Source organism: Peromyscus maniculatus, chromosome 18 (genome assembly GCF_049852395.1).
Source record: "Peromyscus maniculatus bairdii isolate BWxNUB_F1_BW_parent chromosome 18, HU_Pman_BW_mat_3.1, whole genome shotgun sequence".
NCBI lineage: Eukaryota > Metazoa > Chordata > Mammalia > Rodentia > Cricetidae > Peromyscus > Peromyscus maniculatus.
In genome coordinates, this window is record NC_134869.1 from 42,619,396 (window position 1) to 42,636,342 (window position 16,947).

The 16,947-nt window shown below is 44.1% G+C and overlaps 1 protein-coding gene across 7 annotated transcripts in view; it reads left to right on the top strand.

Annotated features, from left to right (window-relative positions):
- The window catches only part of LOC102922490 (17-beta-hydroxysteroid dehydrogenase type 6), a 28,679-nt gene extending 17,668 nt beyond the window's left edge, over window positions 1-11,011 (top strand). For all 7 annotated transcript variants that reach the window (XM_076554069.1, XM_076554064.1, XM_076554065.1 and 4 more), the window contains exons 3-6: window positions 1,402-1,728; window positions 4,991-5,249; window positions 8,384-8,547; window positions 10,485-11,011. In XM_076554069.1, the coding sequence (XP_076410184.1) occupies window positions 1,416-1,728; window positions 4,991-5,249; window positions 8,384-8,547; window positions 10,485-10,699 (951 nt within the window). In that variant the 5' untranslated portion in view covers window positions 1,402-1,415 and the 3' untranslated portion in view covers window positions 10,700-11,011. The remainder of the gene's footprint in view (window positions 1-1,401; window positions 1,729-4,990; window positions 5,250-8,383; window positions 8,548-10,484) is intronic.
- Window positions 11,012-16,947: the final 5,936 nt, after the last annotated feature.

Genomic DNA, 16,947 nt, shown 5'->3' on the forward strand with positions numbered 1-16,947 from the left:
ACATATACAAAAATCCAATCCAATGTAAAATATTTAAAACTAGTAGTTGCTTTTTAAAGGTAGATTCAATAATCTATCTTTTTATCTTATCATATCCATATCCTCCCTTTTTTCTTTTCAGAGTATATTCAATAATCTATCCCTTTATCCCACCATTTCTATATCTTTCTTTTCCCATATTTAATAATCTACCTCTTATCTATATCTTCTTCTTTTTTTCTTTTTTCTCTTTTTTTTTAAACAAGAACCCTGAATCTAATTTCTTTTGTTTAGCTGTTTTTCCTGACCATTATCAATTGACACTGGTAACAAACCATTCTAAACAAACATCCATAATCTATTTTTTGGGAATGTGAGTGTAGTTTTCTAGGCTACTTCCTGCTGATTGGGGGCACTGGTAGTCTTTTGGGCACACAAAGAAAATTTAGGATTATGGTCAAGTCCTGACTGGAGTAGTCTGTGAAGCTGGGTCATCTCAGCTAGCCATCTTGATATGGTCTTGAGCAGTCTGTAGTCCAAAGCTGATCTTTGAGTGGTGTTTGTCAGCTTAGTGGATTATTATTGTCCCTGTGGAATTGTCACTGTGGGCCCCATCATCCTTTCAAAGACTTCATAGGTTGCTGTTAGGCATGGTCATGGTTCACTGCTTACATTGTGGGACTTTTTTTTCTGTATGATTTGTCCTTTTTCTTCAGATGTCTCATTTGTCCAGTGTTCTTCAGATTCCTTAGCCTTCATTCTCCTGAATGACAAAAACAAAACCCTTCCCCAATCCTAACTTTGGGGAGGTTCCCTTTTGGCAAGTTATATCTGACTAAATGAAAAGCATCTGTTAGTGGTATAAGTTAGTTTAAATTGAAGAGTCACGTTGGTTGATGAACTATCACCTCCTCTAATTAAGAGGTCTCATTTGTTCAGATCAAACCTTTATCAATTTTGTTGGTATCCATAGCTTTTCTTCTCCTGTGGAAACAAAAGCCAAACCTTTTCCCCAATATAATACATATCCTGGTTTCCATTCTGAGGTCAACACATCTTTAAAGTATACAGGCTGATTTAATTTGGTATTTTTTTCTATTATCCAATGTCTCTCTGCAGCTGTTGTTCCTTTCTCATTAGCATTGAGAAAATTCAAAGTTAATCGAACATTATGTAATCTATTTCTGGAGGTTTTCGGTACCCCTTTCTGTTTATTTAGCATATCTTTTAGAGTTTGATTTGATCTTTCTATGACTGCTTGGCCTGTAGGATTGTGTGGCATACCTCTGATCTTTCAGCATTTACATCAATATCTGGCTCCAAGTTTTTTATTATAAGACCATTTAGCAATTTGTGATACATATCCTCTAAGCCACATCCAAATCCATTTGCATGACAAAATCTATTCTCTTTCTATTCAAGGACATTCCCTCAAAATGTGGTTGTACCTGGTGACCCTTGTGGTCCTTTACCAACTTCTGCGTTGGTACCGTGAGAGGCAGGTGGTGAGCCATCTCCAAGACAAGTATGTCTTCATCACTGGCTGTGACTCGGGCTTTGGGAACCTGCTGGCCAGACAGCTGGACATGAGAGGCATGAGGGTGCTGGCTGCATGTCTGACTGAGAAGGGAGCCGAGGAGTTGAGAAGGAAGACATCAAACAGGCTGGAGACGGTGATCCTCGATGTCACCAAGACAGAGAGTATTGTGGCAGCCACTCAGTGGGTGAAGGAGCGTGTTGGGAACAAAGGTACAAAGAAATACTTTCACTATTAATTTTTCTTTATCTCTTTTTAAATATTCAATATAGTGGTATTTATCTATTTTCATTTTAAAATTCATTCTTCGATAATTTCATGCAACACTTTTTTTTTTGTATTCTTTTCTGTCCCCCAACTCCTCCCAGCCCCTTCCCCAACCCAATTTCATATTCTTTCTCTCTCTTAAAAATAAAAACAAAAAGCCGGGCATGGTGGTACACGCCTTTAATCCCAGCACTCAGGAGGTAGAGGTGGATGGATCTCTGTGAGTTCAAGGCCAGCCTGGTCTACAAAGTGGGTTCCAGGACAGCCAGGGCTGTTACATAGAGAAACCCTGTCTCTATGGGGGAAAAAAACAAAGCAAGCAAACAAAAAGAAAACCACTACAAGGAGTCTGATCTGTGCTGCCTGACTACTCCTGAGCGTGGGCCCTGCCCTAGAATGTGTTGATATATCTAGTGTCATTCCCCTGGAGAAAACGGATTTTCCCTCATAGAGCATTGTTTTGTTTTTTTTTTTTTTTTTTTTTTTTTTTTTTAGAGACAGGGTTTCTCTGTGTAGCTTTGTGCCTTTCCTGGAACTCACTTGGTAGCCCAGGCTGGCCTCGAACTCACAGAGATCCGCCTGCCTCTGCCTCCCAAGTACTGGGACTAAAGGCATGTGCCACCACCGCCCAGCTAAAATTTTTTTCTAAAGACTTTATTTTATGTGTTATAGGTTTTTGCCTCCATGAATGTCTGTGTACCCCTTGTGTGCCTGGTGCCCATGGAATCTAGAAGGAGGTATTGGATACCCTGAGACTAGAGTAAGAGAGTTGTAAGCATCTGTGGGTGCTGGGAATTGAACCCAGGTCCTCTGGAAGAACAGCCAGTGATCTTAACTCCTGAGCCATCTCTCCAGCCCCAAGAAACAATTCTTTATGTTCGGGAGATTTTTAGATTCCATTTCTTCTTTGAAACCCATGCTGTGACTATAAGCAACCACACTTGACTTCCCTGACCAAAGTTTTTGTTCCACATTCTCCACTACCAAACTTTACAATACACATGGTTTTCACTTCAGTTCTTCCAAAGTTTGTTAATCTAGTTTATCAAGTACAATTTTTTCCTTTAAAATACATGATTTGTTATTATTATATGGGGCATGCACGTGCCGTGGTGTGCATGTGCGGATCAGAGAACTACTTCATGGAGTTTATTCTCTCCTTCCCTCTTATCTGGGTTCCAGGGATCAAACTCAGGTCATCAAGCCTTGCCTGGCAACCTTGCTGAACCATCTCATCAGTCCAAGATTTTTCTTGTGTTGTTGTTATTATTACCATTATTATTATTATTATTATTATTATTATTATTATTATTATTGAAACAGTCTCACTATGTAGCCTTGACTAGCTAGGAACTCCTATGTAGACCAGGCTGGCCTTGAACTAACAGCAATTCTCCTGCCTCTGCCTCCTGAGTGCTCGGATAACAGGCATGTGCGTCTGTGTCTATGGCCAGTTCCATCATTCTTTCTTGAGAATCTTCCATCTAAAATGACTTTCTTCTGACTGAAGACATTTCTTAGGATTTAAAGTCCAGAAGGTATTGTGGAAACCTGCCACCTCTAGAATTACTAAAGTTAAAGTTCACAGTGGTTGACAAATTCCCTTAAAAATCAAAACCAGAAATCCTCGTTCTATTTATTTTCTCTAGATTATTGCATTCCTTAGCATTTGGTCTGACTTTTTTTTTTTTTTTAAGATTTATTTATTTATTACACATACAGTGTTCTGTCTACAAACCAGAAGAGGGCACCAGATCTCATTATAAATGGTTGTGAGCCACCATGTGGTTGCTGGGGATTGAACTCAGGACCTCTGGAAGAACAGCCAGTGCTCTTAACCTCTGAGCCACCTCTCCAGCCCTGGTCTGACTTTTAATAATTTTTTTATTGATAGGATCGAGTGGCGGTGCACACCTTTAATCCCAGCATTTGGGAGGCAGAGGCAGGTGGAGAAGTGAGTCTACATAGTGAGTTTCAGGATAGCCAGGGCCACATAGAAAGAACCTGTCTCAAACACACACACACACACACACACACACACACACACACACACACACACACACACACCAGAAACAAAACAAAACAACAACAAAAATAAACCTGTCTTAGGGTTACTATTGCTGTGCGACACTATGACCAAAGCAGCTTTTGGGGAGAAAAGGGTTTATTTGACTTACACTTAAATATCATTGTTCAGCATCAAAGGAAGTTAGGACAGGAACTCAAACAGAGCAGGATCCTGGAGGCACAAGCTGATGCAGAGGCCATGAAGGGGTACTGCTTACTGGCTTGTTCCTTATGACTTGCTCAGCCTGCTTTCTTATAGAACCCAGGACCACCAGTTTAGGAATGGCACCACCCACCATGATTGATGGCTGGGCCCTCCCCCAACAATCTCTAATTAAGAAAATGCTCCACGGCTGCAGCCTATGAACACATTTTCTCAACCGAGGCTCCTTCCTTTCACATAACCCTAGCTTGTATCATGTTGACATAAAACCAGGCAGCACAAAACCCCCAAGCCAAAAGCCCCTGTCTACTGATATATTTAAGATACATATTTCCAGCTGGGCGATGGTGGCACACGCCTTTAATCCCAGCACTCGGGAGGCAGAGCCAGGCGGATCTCTGTGAGTTCGAGGCCAGCCTGGGCTACCAAGTGAGCTCCAGGAAAGGCGCAAAGCTACACAGAGAAACCCTGTCTCGAAAAACCAAAAAAAAAAAAAAAAAAAAAAAAAAAAAAAAAAAAGATACGTATTTCCAGACATGGTAGTTTACAGTTGTAGTCCCAGCGCTTGGGAGGTGGAAGGAGGAGAATCGTTAGTTATAGGTCAGCCTAGGCTATGGAAGGAGATCTCATCTCAATTTTATCTATCATCTGTCTATCTCTCTATCATCTATCTATCTATCTATCTATCTATCTATCTATCTATCTATCTATCTATCTATCTATCTATCTGAGACAGGGTTTCTCTGTGTAGCTTTGCACCTTTCCTGGATCTCACTCTATAGCCCAGGCTCACAGAGATTCACCTGGCTCTGCCTCCCAAGTGCTGGGATTAAAGGCATGTGCCACCACCGCCGGGCTAAAACTTGATTTTTTTTCTCTAGCATTTTTAGTTGTTTATTAGCAGGAAAACTGGCCAGCATAAGTCACTGTTATTTTCATCAGAAATTCAAGTCTTGATTTACATTCTGTTGTTTCAGGACTCTGGGGTTTGGTTAACAACGCAGGCGTTTTCCCACCATTTGCTTACATGGAGTGGCTGAAACCCAAGGACTGCATGGATGTCTTTCAAGTGAACCTGTTTGGTTTGATCCAGGTGACTTTGAGCATGCTTCCCCTGGTGAAGAAGGCTCGGGGCAGGATCGTCAATGTCTCCAGTGCTTTGGGAAGGATTGCTTTTTGTGCAGGATTCTACAGTTGCTCCAAGTATGGCGTCGAAGCGTTTTCAGATGTACTGAGGTAACTGACTCCATTAGGATCAAAATCAAAAGTCCCAAATACGTCACTGCCGCGGACATTGTGCTTTGAGCTTTCTCGGGCTATGTGTTTGGTCACTCCCCATATCTGTGGTACTGATTGACACAGGACCTCACTCTGTAGCCCAGTCTGGCCTGGATCTCTCTCTCTAGGTCTTGTTGGCCTCAAGCTTAGGCCCTCCTCCTGCCTCGGCTTCCTGCATGCTGAGATTACGGACATGAGCCACCTAAAATCCTTTGTTGGTTGTTTTGAAACAGGGTTGTCGTTGTAGGTAGCCCAGGCTGACCTCTGCCTTGCTTTTCTCAGGTAGCTGAGGCTGGCCTTGAACTCCTGAGCATCCTACTCCAACTTTTCCAGGGCTGGGGTTACAGGTGTATCATCTATCTAAAAACCAATCAACCAACCAATCAATCAATCAATCAATCTTTTTTTCAGACAGGATCTTACCAAGTGCCCCTGGCAGGCCCCCTAACTCAAAGAGATCTGTCTGCCTTGCCTCCCAAGTGCTGGGATTAAAAGCATGCATTACCACACTGGTCTGGATCAAAAATCCCATATGTGGGTATTATTACTAATTCATGGAAACTGAGACCCAAACTTAAGTTTTTTTCCAAAATTCAGCTGTCAGTCAAGGTTTGGCAGAATGGTGTTCTAGCCCAAAGTCCTTATCTTCTGTCGCTACATCACAGTTAGTTCTCAAGATTCATCCCTTCCAAGATTCCCCTTCTGCAGGGAGGATGGCTTTTGCTTTTCTTCCTGGAAGACAGTCTGTGTCTTTGGGAACTGCAGAGAGGAGGTTAAATATTTGCCTATGTCATATGTAATAATAGACAGAGCCACTGTCTAGACCTAAGACCGGCTGTCCTCCAGTCAAGCAAGTACCGTGGTCCAATCAGCTGTGGACGTAGGAACATGTGTAGCAGTCCACCCCCTGGTACAACATATTTTTGTACAAACTCCCTTTAGCAGGGCTTGATCTTGGGAAAAGAGGCTTGAATATGATCTTGTAGTAATCATTCACTTCCCATGGCTCCTATAATACATTATCACAAGGAATTTAAAGTTTGTGGTGTTTTAAAACAACAGTTATCCCCTCAGAGTTCTTCAGAGTCAAAAATCTGGTGAGGTTGTTGACAGAGCCTCATTCTGTCTGAGGCTCCAGTGGAGAGTCTGTTGCTCACCATCTTCCTTCTCTGGATGTGGGCTCTTTACTCACTGTGAAATTTTTGAGGTGAGGAACTCAGTATTAACATGTTCAGTTCATGCATATAAAACACCTAGCGGCCGGGCGGTGGTGGCGCACGCCTTTAATCCCAGCACTCAGGAGGCAGAGGCAGGTGGATCTCTGTGAGTTCGAGGCCAGCCTGGTCTACAGAGTGAGATCCAGGAAAGGTGCAAAGCTACACAGGGAAACCTGTCTCGAAAAACAAAACAAAACAAAAACAAAAACCAAACACCTAGCACAGCACCATCACAATCAATGCTGTTTTCTTCATTACTGGTCTTCCGTTCCCCTCCTGGGTACTTAACACTTTTATTTTACGTGTATGAGTGCACATCTGCATGTGGGTGTCTGCACCGTGTCCATCTTCTGTGTACAAGGGTTTCTCTGAATGCAGATGTGTGTACCACGTTCATCTCTGGTGCTTGTAGAGCTCAGAAGACTGTGTCAGATGCCCTGGGACTTGAGTTATGGCCAGTTGTAAGGCGCCATCTGGGTGCTGGTAAACAAACCTTTGTCCTCTGGAAGAGCAGCCTGTGCTCTTGTTAAAAGAGCCACGTAGGGGTTGGTGGGGTGGCTCAGTGAGCACAGGCATGTGCTGCTGAGCCTGACCAGCTGAGGTCATCCTGAATACCTGCGAGCAGGGGGAGAGGGCTGACTCCTCCCAGTCGGACTCTGACCTCCTACAGGAACGGTGTGTAAACACACACACATACACACACACACACACACACACACACACACACACACACACACACCTGCCAGTGGGACTCTGACCTCCTACAGGTATGATGTGGTAAACACATACACGCAGAGTAAAATAAAATTCAAATAAAGCAAAAGAACGGTTCGGATGATCAGATTAATGGTTATAGGGGTTGGTGTAATCACGTTCCAATTATTGAATGTTTAAATTATTATTTTTCCTATTTCTCTGTCCTTTATTTTATGCTTTTGAGACAGGGTCTCACTATGTAGCCATGGCTGGCCTGGAACTCACTCTGTAGACCAGACTGGCCTCAAATCACAGAGATCCACCTGTCTCTGCCTCCTAAGTGCTGGGATAAAGGTGTGCCACTACACTTGGCTCTCTGTCCTTTAAAATCTGCAGTAAAGCTATTGTTATAGGTGTGTGTGTGTGTGTGTGTGTGTGTGTGTGTGTGTGAGAGAGAGAGAGAGAGAGAGAGAGAGAGAGAGAGAGAGAGAGAGAGAAGGAGAGGGAGAGGAGAGAGACTTAGTTTGGGTTTTTATTGCTGTGAAGAGACACCATGACCACAGCAACTCTTACAAAGAAAACATTTAATTGAGACTGGCTCACTTACAGTTTCAGAGTTTCAGTCCATTTATGAGCAATGATGGGGGAGCATGGCGGCGTGCAGACAGATGTGGTGCTGGAGCTGACAGTCCTACATCTTGACTCAGAGGCAACAGGAAGCCGACTGTCATACTGAGTAAAGAAAAAGACCTCACAGCCTGTCCCCACAGTGATACACTTTGAAAAGAAGGTGTGGGCCAGATTAAAGGTGTGCCCTCCAGCCTCAAGATGTGGATTAAAGGCATGTGTCATCCATCCATCCATCCGTCCATCCGTCCGTCCGTCCGTCCGTCCGCCTGTCTGTCCGTCCGCCCGCCTGTCTGTCCATCCATCCATCCATCCATCCTCCTCCAACAAGACCACACCTCCTAATAGAGCCACTCCCTATGAGATTATGGGGGTTATGGGAGTCAATTACATTCAAACTAACACACACACACACACACACACACACACACACACACACACAGAGAGAGAGAAAGAGAGAGAGAGAGAGAGAGAGAGAGAGAGAGAGAGAGAGAGAACTGAAAATAGTGATTATTTTCATCAAAGGAGGTAATTTAAGTACTTTTATTTCAGGTGTGAGATTCAAGATTTTGGGGTGAAAGTCAGCATAATTGAACCTGGGAGCTTCAGAACTAGAATGACCGATGCAGACTTAATCGTTGAGAGAAGCAAGAAAGTCTGGGAAGCAGCCCCCGAGCATGTCAAGGAAGCCTACGGACAGCAGTTTTTTGACCATTGTAAGTTACTCTGTGTGTATGTAGGTCTGTGTGTGTATGTGTGTGTGGGTTGCCTGTGTTTGCACATGTGGAGAGCAGAGGTGGACTTTGGGTGTCATCTCTCACTCCCCCACCTTAGTTTTTGAGACAAGGTCTCTGAATGAACAGTCTAGGAAGTCCCAGGACCTATATTTCCATCCTACCATGCTGGGATTACAGACATGGCCTGGCTTTTTATGTGGATTCTGGGGGTTTGTATGGCAAGCTTTATAGACAGACATTTCCTGTCCCAACTGCCCAGTCCCGAATACCCAAATAATGGACACAGAGGCTGAATATGAATTACAAATGCTTGGCCGATAGGTCAGGCTTGTTACTAGCTAACTCTTACATTTAAATTCACCCATATGTCTATTTATGCTTTGCCACATGGCTGGTGGCTTGTTACCTCATTTTCTACATGTCCTGCTTGCTCAGCGTCTGGCTGGTATTCTGCCTGACTCCACCCTTCTCCTTCCCATCATCCTTAGTTTGGTTGTCCCACGTATACTTCCTGTCCGGCCAATCAGCGTTGTATTAAACCAATTTGAGTGACAAATCTTTACAGTGTAAAAGAGGATTCTTCCACAGCAAAGCACTTTTCCTGCAGTGTCCCTAGCCCCAGAGTCTTTCTTTAGGTAGACTAGAGCATAGAGGTGGTGTGCGTGCCTGTATAAGAAAAAGAAAACACAGGTGACTTCTAAGAGCACTCTCTGGCATGCACCACATGCTACGATAATACACACAACCCACAACACACAACAATGAATACAATGCATTTATATAAAATGCCCAGGCAAATCCATAGAGACAGACAGATTAGATGTTGCCTTGGTTTGGATAGATTGGAGAGAGAAGAATGGCTTCAGGGTTGTGTGTGTGTGTGTGTGTGTGTGTGTGTGTGTGTGTTTGTATATAAGTGTATGTCTATGTATTGTGGTTTATGTTTTAAGTGTGTGTTCATATATGTGTGTGTATTTGTGTGTGTGTATGTATATGGGTGTATATACACGTATGTGTGTATATGTGTGTGTATGTATGTGGGTGTATATATGTATGTGTGTATATGTGTGTGTGGTGTCATGTGGTGATCAATCCCAGGGCCACGCATGTTCTAGCCAAGAACTCTGCCACTGAGCTGCATGCCCATCCTGCAGGGTTTATTCTAAGAATGTAGAAAATGTTCTAAAGTTCAAATGTGGTGATGGTTGTACAACTCTAAGCACACTAAAACCCATGGTCGGTACATTTTAACTGGCTGGATTTTATGATATGTAAGTTATAACTCAGCTAAAATGCACAAATTTATAGGTGAGGGCCAGCATTATAGCTTAGCTGGTAACAGTGTTGGCTACGTAAGCCCGATGACCTGTCTTCAATCTTCAGAACCCATATAAAGGTGTAGGACGGAACCAACCCCCAAGGCTGTCCCCCGACCCCCACACATGGGATGTATCATGTGCAGACATATATAAATGTACACATAATAAATAAATGAATAATAAAAATTTCAGTTGAAAAGAAAATCTTAGAGTTGAGTTTTAAAAATAACATTTACTGCTGGGCAGTGGTGGTACATACTTTAATCCCAGCACTTGGGTGGCAGAGGCAGGCACATTTCTGTGAGTTGGAGGCCAGCCTGGTCTACAGAGCGAGTTCCAGGTTAGCCAGGGCTACACAGAGAGACCCTGACTCACAAACAAACAAACAAACAAACAAACCCAATTCCTAGCATTAAATAAAAGCAAAGGTTTGATCTTCATGCGTGTGGCTAGTGACTACTATATCAGGACGCACAGGTCTGATCTGGAATCCTGGTCCTCATGTAGGTTAACCCTAGTTAGCCTTCTGTGACCACACGCACCTTTTAAATGATCCAGAGGAGAGACTGCTGACCTCCTTCCTCTGTTTTCCTTCAGTTTGCAGCAACGCCAAACGAAACTTCGAGAAGTGCAGTGCCGACCTGAGCCCAGTCACCGACTGCATGGAGCACGCGCTGACCTCCAGGCACCCGCGCACCCGATACCCCGCGGGCTGGGACGCCCAGTTTATCTTCATCCCTCTCGCTTACTTGCCTACGCCACTGAAGGACTACATATTCAGAGCTAGGTGCAAGCCAGCTCAAGCGGTCTGAAGGTTCCCGGGTCGGTGGCTCTTGGAGTGAAGAAATCATTTGTGTCTCTGTGATCGTTAGTTCGGACCCAAGCTATCCATGCTAACAAGCTTTCTTGCCTGAACCGTTTTCCTCTCCACCCTCACAGACACCGGGTCTCACTCTACAACCCTGGCTGGCCTGGAACTCCTAGAGATCTGCCTGTCTCACTCTTAGTCAAGATGTTCACATTACAAATACACCAGATTTACTACTATTTTAATCATTTTCTTGAGAATATCGCCATAGTGCGCCATCCTTTCTCGTCCAATTAAACAGAGCTGTGTAAGAACATTTTAACCTGTCTTTCCTTATGTACTTAGGTATGTTTGTGTGTGGGCATGTGTGTGAGAGTGCAGGTGTCCCAGGAGGTCAAAGGTGACAGAATATAGACGGTTGTGAGCCCCCCCCCAACGTGGGGGCTGGGAACCGAACCTGGGTCCTTAGCAAGAGCATCGCCTGCTTTTAACAACTGAGCCATCTCTCCAGCCCCCAACTGAGACTCTTTTTGCTTGTTTATTTGTCTTGGTTTTTATTTTTTTAAAGATTTATTTATTTATTATGTATACAGCAGGCCAGAAGAGGGCACCAGATCTCACTACAGATGGTTGTGAGCCACCATGTGGGTTCTGGGAACTGAACTCAGGACGTCTCGAAGAACAGCCAGTGCTCTTAACCTGAGCCATCTCTCCAGCCCCTTGTTTTTGTTTTTTCAAGACAGGGTTTCTGTGTGTAACAGCCCTGGCTGGCTGTCCTGGAGCTCACTTTGTTTGTTGTTTGTTTGTTTTTTGAGCTGGGTAGGTGCCAGCACACCCAACTATAACACACTAGATTTCTTCATTTATCACCTTCAGACATTCTTCATTTCCTCTTGTGAGAAATGAAAAGCATTTTTACATATTTTCTTTGTACTCATATTTCTTTTCTTTCTTTCTTTTTTGGTTTTTCGAGACAGGGTTTCTCTGTGTAGCTTTGGAGCCTGTCTTAGAACTCACTCTGTAGCCCAGGCTGGCCTCGAACTCACAGAGATCTGCCTGGCTCTGCCTCCCGAGTGCTGGGATTACAGGCGTGTGGCACCGCTGCCCGGCTCATCAGGCTCTGGGATCATTGCTGAAGAGGAAGCAGAGGGAGTAAGAGCCAGCGGATAAGGGAGTTTGCGGTGACGCTGTGTCTCCTTGTCATGTTAGTAGCTACACTCCAAGTCCCACCAACATGGCTGCCTGAACATGAGCCGAACAAAGACAACAACCACCATGCTGACACGGACCGGGGAAAGTGAGGGGCGTTTACCCACCACCCCCACAGCTCCCTAGAGTTTTCTTGAGTGCGAGCTGCAGGAAATGTTAGATAGAAGGATTTATATGGCGGAGATAAACAGATAGAAAATAAAGGATAGCCTCGGGAGGGCCTGGAACCTATTCCAACGGCCCCCGACTGTCTCTGGTCCAGGGTTTTTATAGAGACGCCAAGGGGTGGAGCAAAAGACCTCCTCCCCCAGCACAGCCAAGTGCAGGCCATCTCAGACACCTGCACTCAGGCCCGTGGTCCTAATCATCCTCTATGCGGACCTGCTGGGTAAAGCCACGAGGAACCCGAAAACCGGCTCCCACAGGAAAGCCCAGGGGGCCTCAACTCTACACGAAGAACTCCAGGTAACTAAGGAAGGCTGAGAGTGGGAGAAACCGTCTTCCTCAGGGAAGAGCACACCCACTGTTTATCTAGTACCAAAGGGTCAGCCCTGAAAATGACAGAGTGACATTATGTAGATGGAGCAGGTTATATTAGGAATATATACATAGACACACGTAACAACAATAAACGAAAAAAGAAGCCATGAATTTGAGCAAGAACAAGGAGGTACTGGCATATGGCCTAGAGCTCAAAGATCTACCTGCCTCCACCTTCCAAGTGCTTGCATCAAAGGTGTGCGTCACTTTGCCTGTCAATTTGAAAATTTAATTCCACATCAACATTATTATTTGTGCAGGTGTGTGTGTGCATCTGTGCCACAGTGCTGATGTGGAGGTCAGAGAGACAACCTGCAGGAGCTGATTTCTCCTCCCACCAAACCCAAGTTAGGCATCATGCATCTTTACCCACGGAGCCATCCTGTCAGTCCTATTGAATTAAACAAGTCCTTTACTTATATTTTACGTGTGTGTGAGTGTCTGCATGTACGTGTGTGCATCATGTATATGCCTGGTACACGCAGAGGCTGGAAGAAGGTATAAGATATCCTGGAACTGGGTTCTGTGCCCGGGTGGGTGCAGCGGCCACATGGGTGCAGCGAACTGGACCCAGGTTCTTGCATTGCTGTTGTTATTTTTAATTGCTAAGATTTCTGGGCGATATTAGAGCTGGAACCCAGGGCCTTGTTTACGTTAGGCAAGTGCTCTGCCTTGGAGCCTCACCCCCAGCCTGAAAAGGCATTGCTTTGTGACTAAGGTCTCACAGTATAGCCTGGGTGATGCTCAAACTCTTGACCTTCCTGTCTCTTGCCCCCAGAGAGCAATAGTGACCCTAAGACAGACTGTGTAAGAGAGAAGGGTGGTGGCATCTACCTCTGTCACTTTTGGAAGAGAGGCAAGCCAGTATGAAGGGCTTACAGAGGGACACCAGCTAGTACTGCCCTGAGTGAGTTGGGGCGTCTCATTGTATTAAATCACATCACACAAACCATTTGTCTCTTTATGTGCTTCCATTAGAATTCCTGTAAAAATGCCATGATGAAAAAGGAACCTAGTAGTTAGAGTTCCATATTCATCTGTAGTTCTGATACTAGACAAAACAGTCAACATAACTTCTTCTGGAGGTCAAGTCCTTGTTCTGTGCCAATCACTGTGTTTTAAATTACTCCTTTTGAAACCCCGCTGGGTTCCTGTGTTTCTTTAGTGGTTTGCTCCCCATACCACAGGCTGTTGATTTAACTTTTTTTTTTTTTAGATTTATTTATTTATTTATTATGTATACAGCGTGTATGAATGCAGTCCAGAAGAGGGCACCAGATCTCATTACAGATGGCTGTGAGCCACCATGAGGTTGCTGGGAATTGAACTCAGGACCTCTGGGAGAGCAATCAGTGCTCTTAACCTCTGAGCCATCTCTCCAGTCCCTGATTTAACTTTTTTATCAAATGATGTCATGGCTCTGAAGTCCAACCTAGACCATTCTGGAGTGAACCTTAGACCTTGTCCAGCCTAAGGACTTTAAAACTGATACAGAAAAAAAAAAAAAAAAAAAAAAAAAAAAAAAAAAAAAAAAACTGATACAGACTCACAAAAATAGAAAGTGCTTAGTACTGACTCTGATGATGAGCAAAATCTCCCCTAAAATAAATACCAGGAGGTTTTATGGAAAGAGCTTGGAGAAAGAATAAATCAATGTAAACATACACAATACTCACAAATAGGGGTCTCAGGGTCACAAAGCAATGCATAGCATCATTTTCACCCCAAATAATTTATAAATTCAGTGTGACTACAGTCCAATCAAAAGTCCAGCAGCATTTTATTTTCAAATTGAGAATTTGACTTTAAAATTTAACGCAAGAGCAAAAAGGCAGGAGAAGCCAAGAGAATTTTGACGAGTAGGTGGGGGAGACTCACTTTCCCCGAATGTGGAGACCTAGCCTGCAGTTTGCTCGTGCTTATTACGCCCCATTAACTCAGAGACGGAAGGCAAGACTGGACAAGATGCGCAGACCGAGGGAAGAGCTCTGGGTGGAAGCTTGATGCCGCAGAGGAAGCTTTATGAGAAGTGGGGAAATGGTGGGAGGGCAAGTTCTTTCTTTCAGAGAACAGCAACCTTGGATGTCGGCCGCCTGTCGCGCACAGAAGCCTTGTCCAGCGGAGCAATTGTGAAAAGCAAACACTTCAAACCTTCAGGACAGTCCTTTAGGGATGGAGGAGAGGTGTCACTAGAGATGGAAGTGAAGTGACGTATTTCCTAAGCTATGTGCTAAGTACATAAGGGTAGGGGCCAACTAAACATTATATAGTGTTTGACTCAAATGTTTCCTATTTTTAGTTCCTCATTATTAGTAGTATTTTGGGTTTATTGGGGGGGGGGTATGGTTTGTTTGTTTGTTTTTTTCCTGAGACAGGGTTTCTCTGCATAACAACCCTGGTACTCACTCTGTAGACCAGGCTGGCCTCCAACTCACAGAGATCCTCCTGTTTCTGTCTCCTGAGTCCTGGGATTAAGAGCATGTGCCGCCATCGCCCCGTTTTAGTTTATTATGAATGTGTGTGTGTGTGTGTGTGTGTGTGTGTGTGTGTGTGTGTGTGTGCTCATGTACAGATGCATGCCACAGTACTTGTGTCCAGGTCATCAGAGGGTAATTTTTAGAAGTGGGTTCTCTCCTTCCAGCATTCATTCTGATGTTCAAACCCAAGCCATCAGGCTTTCATGGCAAGTGCTGTTAGTTACTGAGCCATCTGGTCAACCTTCAAATAGTAATAAAATAAATATAGAAGCTATTCCTCTCTTGGAGCTCTTCCAAATTTTGGGAGTTATTTCTCACTTTCCTTGGTAACTCTTAATAAATCTATATTTTCATTACTCAGCACAAACACACACACACACATGCAAATGTGCACATGTGCACACAACACTTTACAGAAAGGTTAGTTTCTGCAATATTATACTACAAGAACTACCTTGGTGTGTTCCTAGTACCTCGCTTAGTGAGCCACCATGTGGTTGCTTGGAATTGAACTCAGGACCTCTGGAAGAGCAGTCGGTGCTCTTAACCTCTGAGCCATCTCTCCAGCCCCAGTACCTCGCTTAGTGTAAATAGTATTTGTTGAATATAATAAGCCACATACTGTATATATTATAGTTATGTAGTTAATGTGTGTTTGTGGGGGGGCATGTGTCATGGCTTGCATGTGTCGGTGAGAGGACACCTTGTAGAAGTTGGTCTCCTTCCAATATGTGGATGCCAGAGATTGAACTAAGATTGTCAGACTTGGTAGCTAACGTCCTTACCTGACAAGCCATCTCACTAGCACCATATAATATATGTATTTATAAATATATATGTGTATATATATTGACATGTGTATGTATGTGTACACACACACACACATATATAAAATAGCATATTTTTGTTGTTGTTTGTTTATTTTTTGAGACACAGTTTCTCTGTGTAGTCCTGGCTGTCCTAGATCTCACTCTGTAGCCCAGGCTGGCCTCAAACTCACTGAGATCCGCCTGCCTCTGCCTCCTGAGTGCTGGGATTAAAGGCATGGGCCATCACTGCCTGGTTAAAATAGAGCACTTTTATTTATTCTTCCCCCCAACTTCATGTCTCCTTTTTTTCATAAGCCCCTGGGTCTAATTAGGGCTGTCTGTGTGTGCAAGGGTGTTACGTCATCTGCTGGAGCATGAACAACCTACTAGTGGCCACATCCCTAATTAAAAATTACTTTCCCTTGCTGGAGAGATGGCTCAGCGGTTAAGACCCCTGGCTGCTCTTCCAGAGGACCCAGGTTCAATTCCCAGCATCCACATGGCAGCTCACAACTGTCTGTAATTCAAGTTCCAATGGATCTGACTCCCTCACAAAGACATACAGGTCAAACACCAATGCATATAAAAAATTAAAATAAATTAAATAAGATTTATTAAAAAATAAATTACTTTTCCTCTTCCAGCCACAATCAGTTGCCAATAGTTCCTCAGCTAGGGGCGGGGCCTCATGAGCTCCGCCCCCATGCATGCTCCTCAGCTAGGGGTGTGGCCTCATGAGCCTCGCCCCCATGCAGGTTGGAATATTGACAGCTTGATCTTGTGCAGGGAACCACGGCCGCTGAGAGTTAATAAATGCAACAGTTGTGCCATGTCCAGAAAATAACACTTTACAGCTCTCGTTCCCAGCTCTTATGTTCTTCCTGCCTCCTCTTCTGCAATGTCCCCTGAGCCACGGTGGCCTCTAGTTATGGTAGGTAGCCAAGAGCAACGGCAACGGCCTGTGTTGTTTTGAGGGCCTCTGCAGCCGCCCCAATCAATGACTTGCAGGGAGGCATTCCGTGGCACTAAGATTTTGTTGTTTTTTTTTTTGGGGGGGGGGCAGGGTCTTACTATGTAGTAATGCATGTGTGTTTGTACATGCGTTAGGATAATCATTTGCTGAAAACAACAAACATAGATTGAAAGCATCCTTTTAAAATGAGTGTACACCCGACATGGGTGTTGCTGATGTTAGCACTGGTTCGTTATTGGCACAG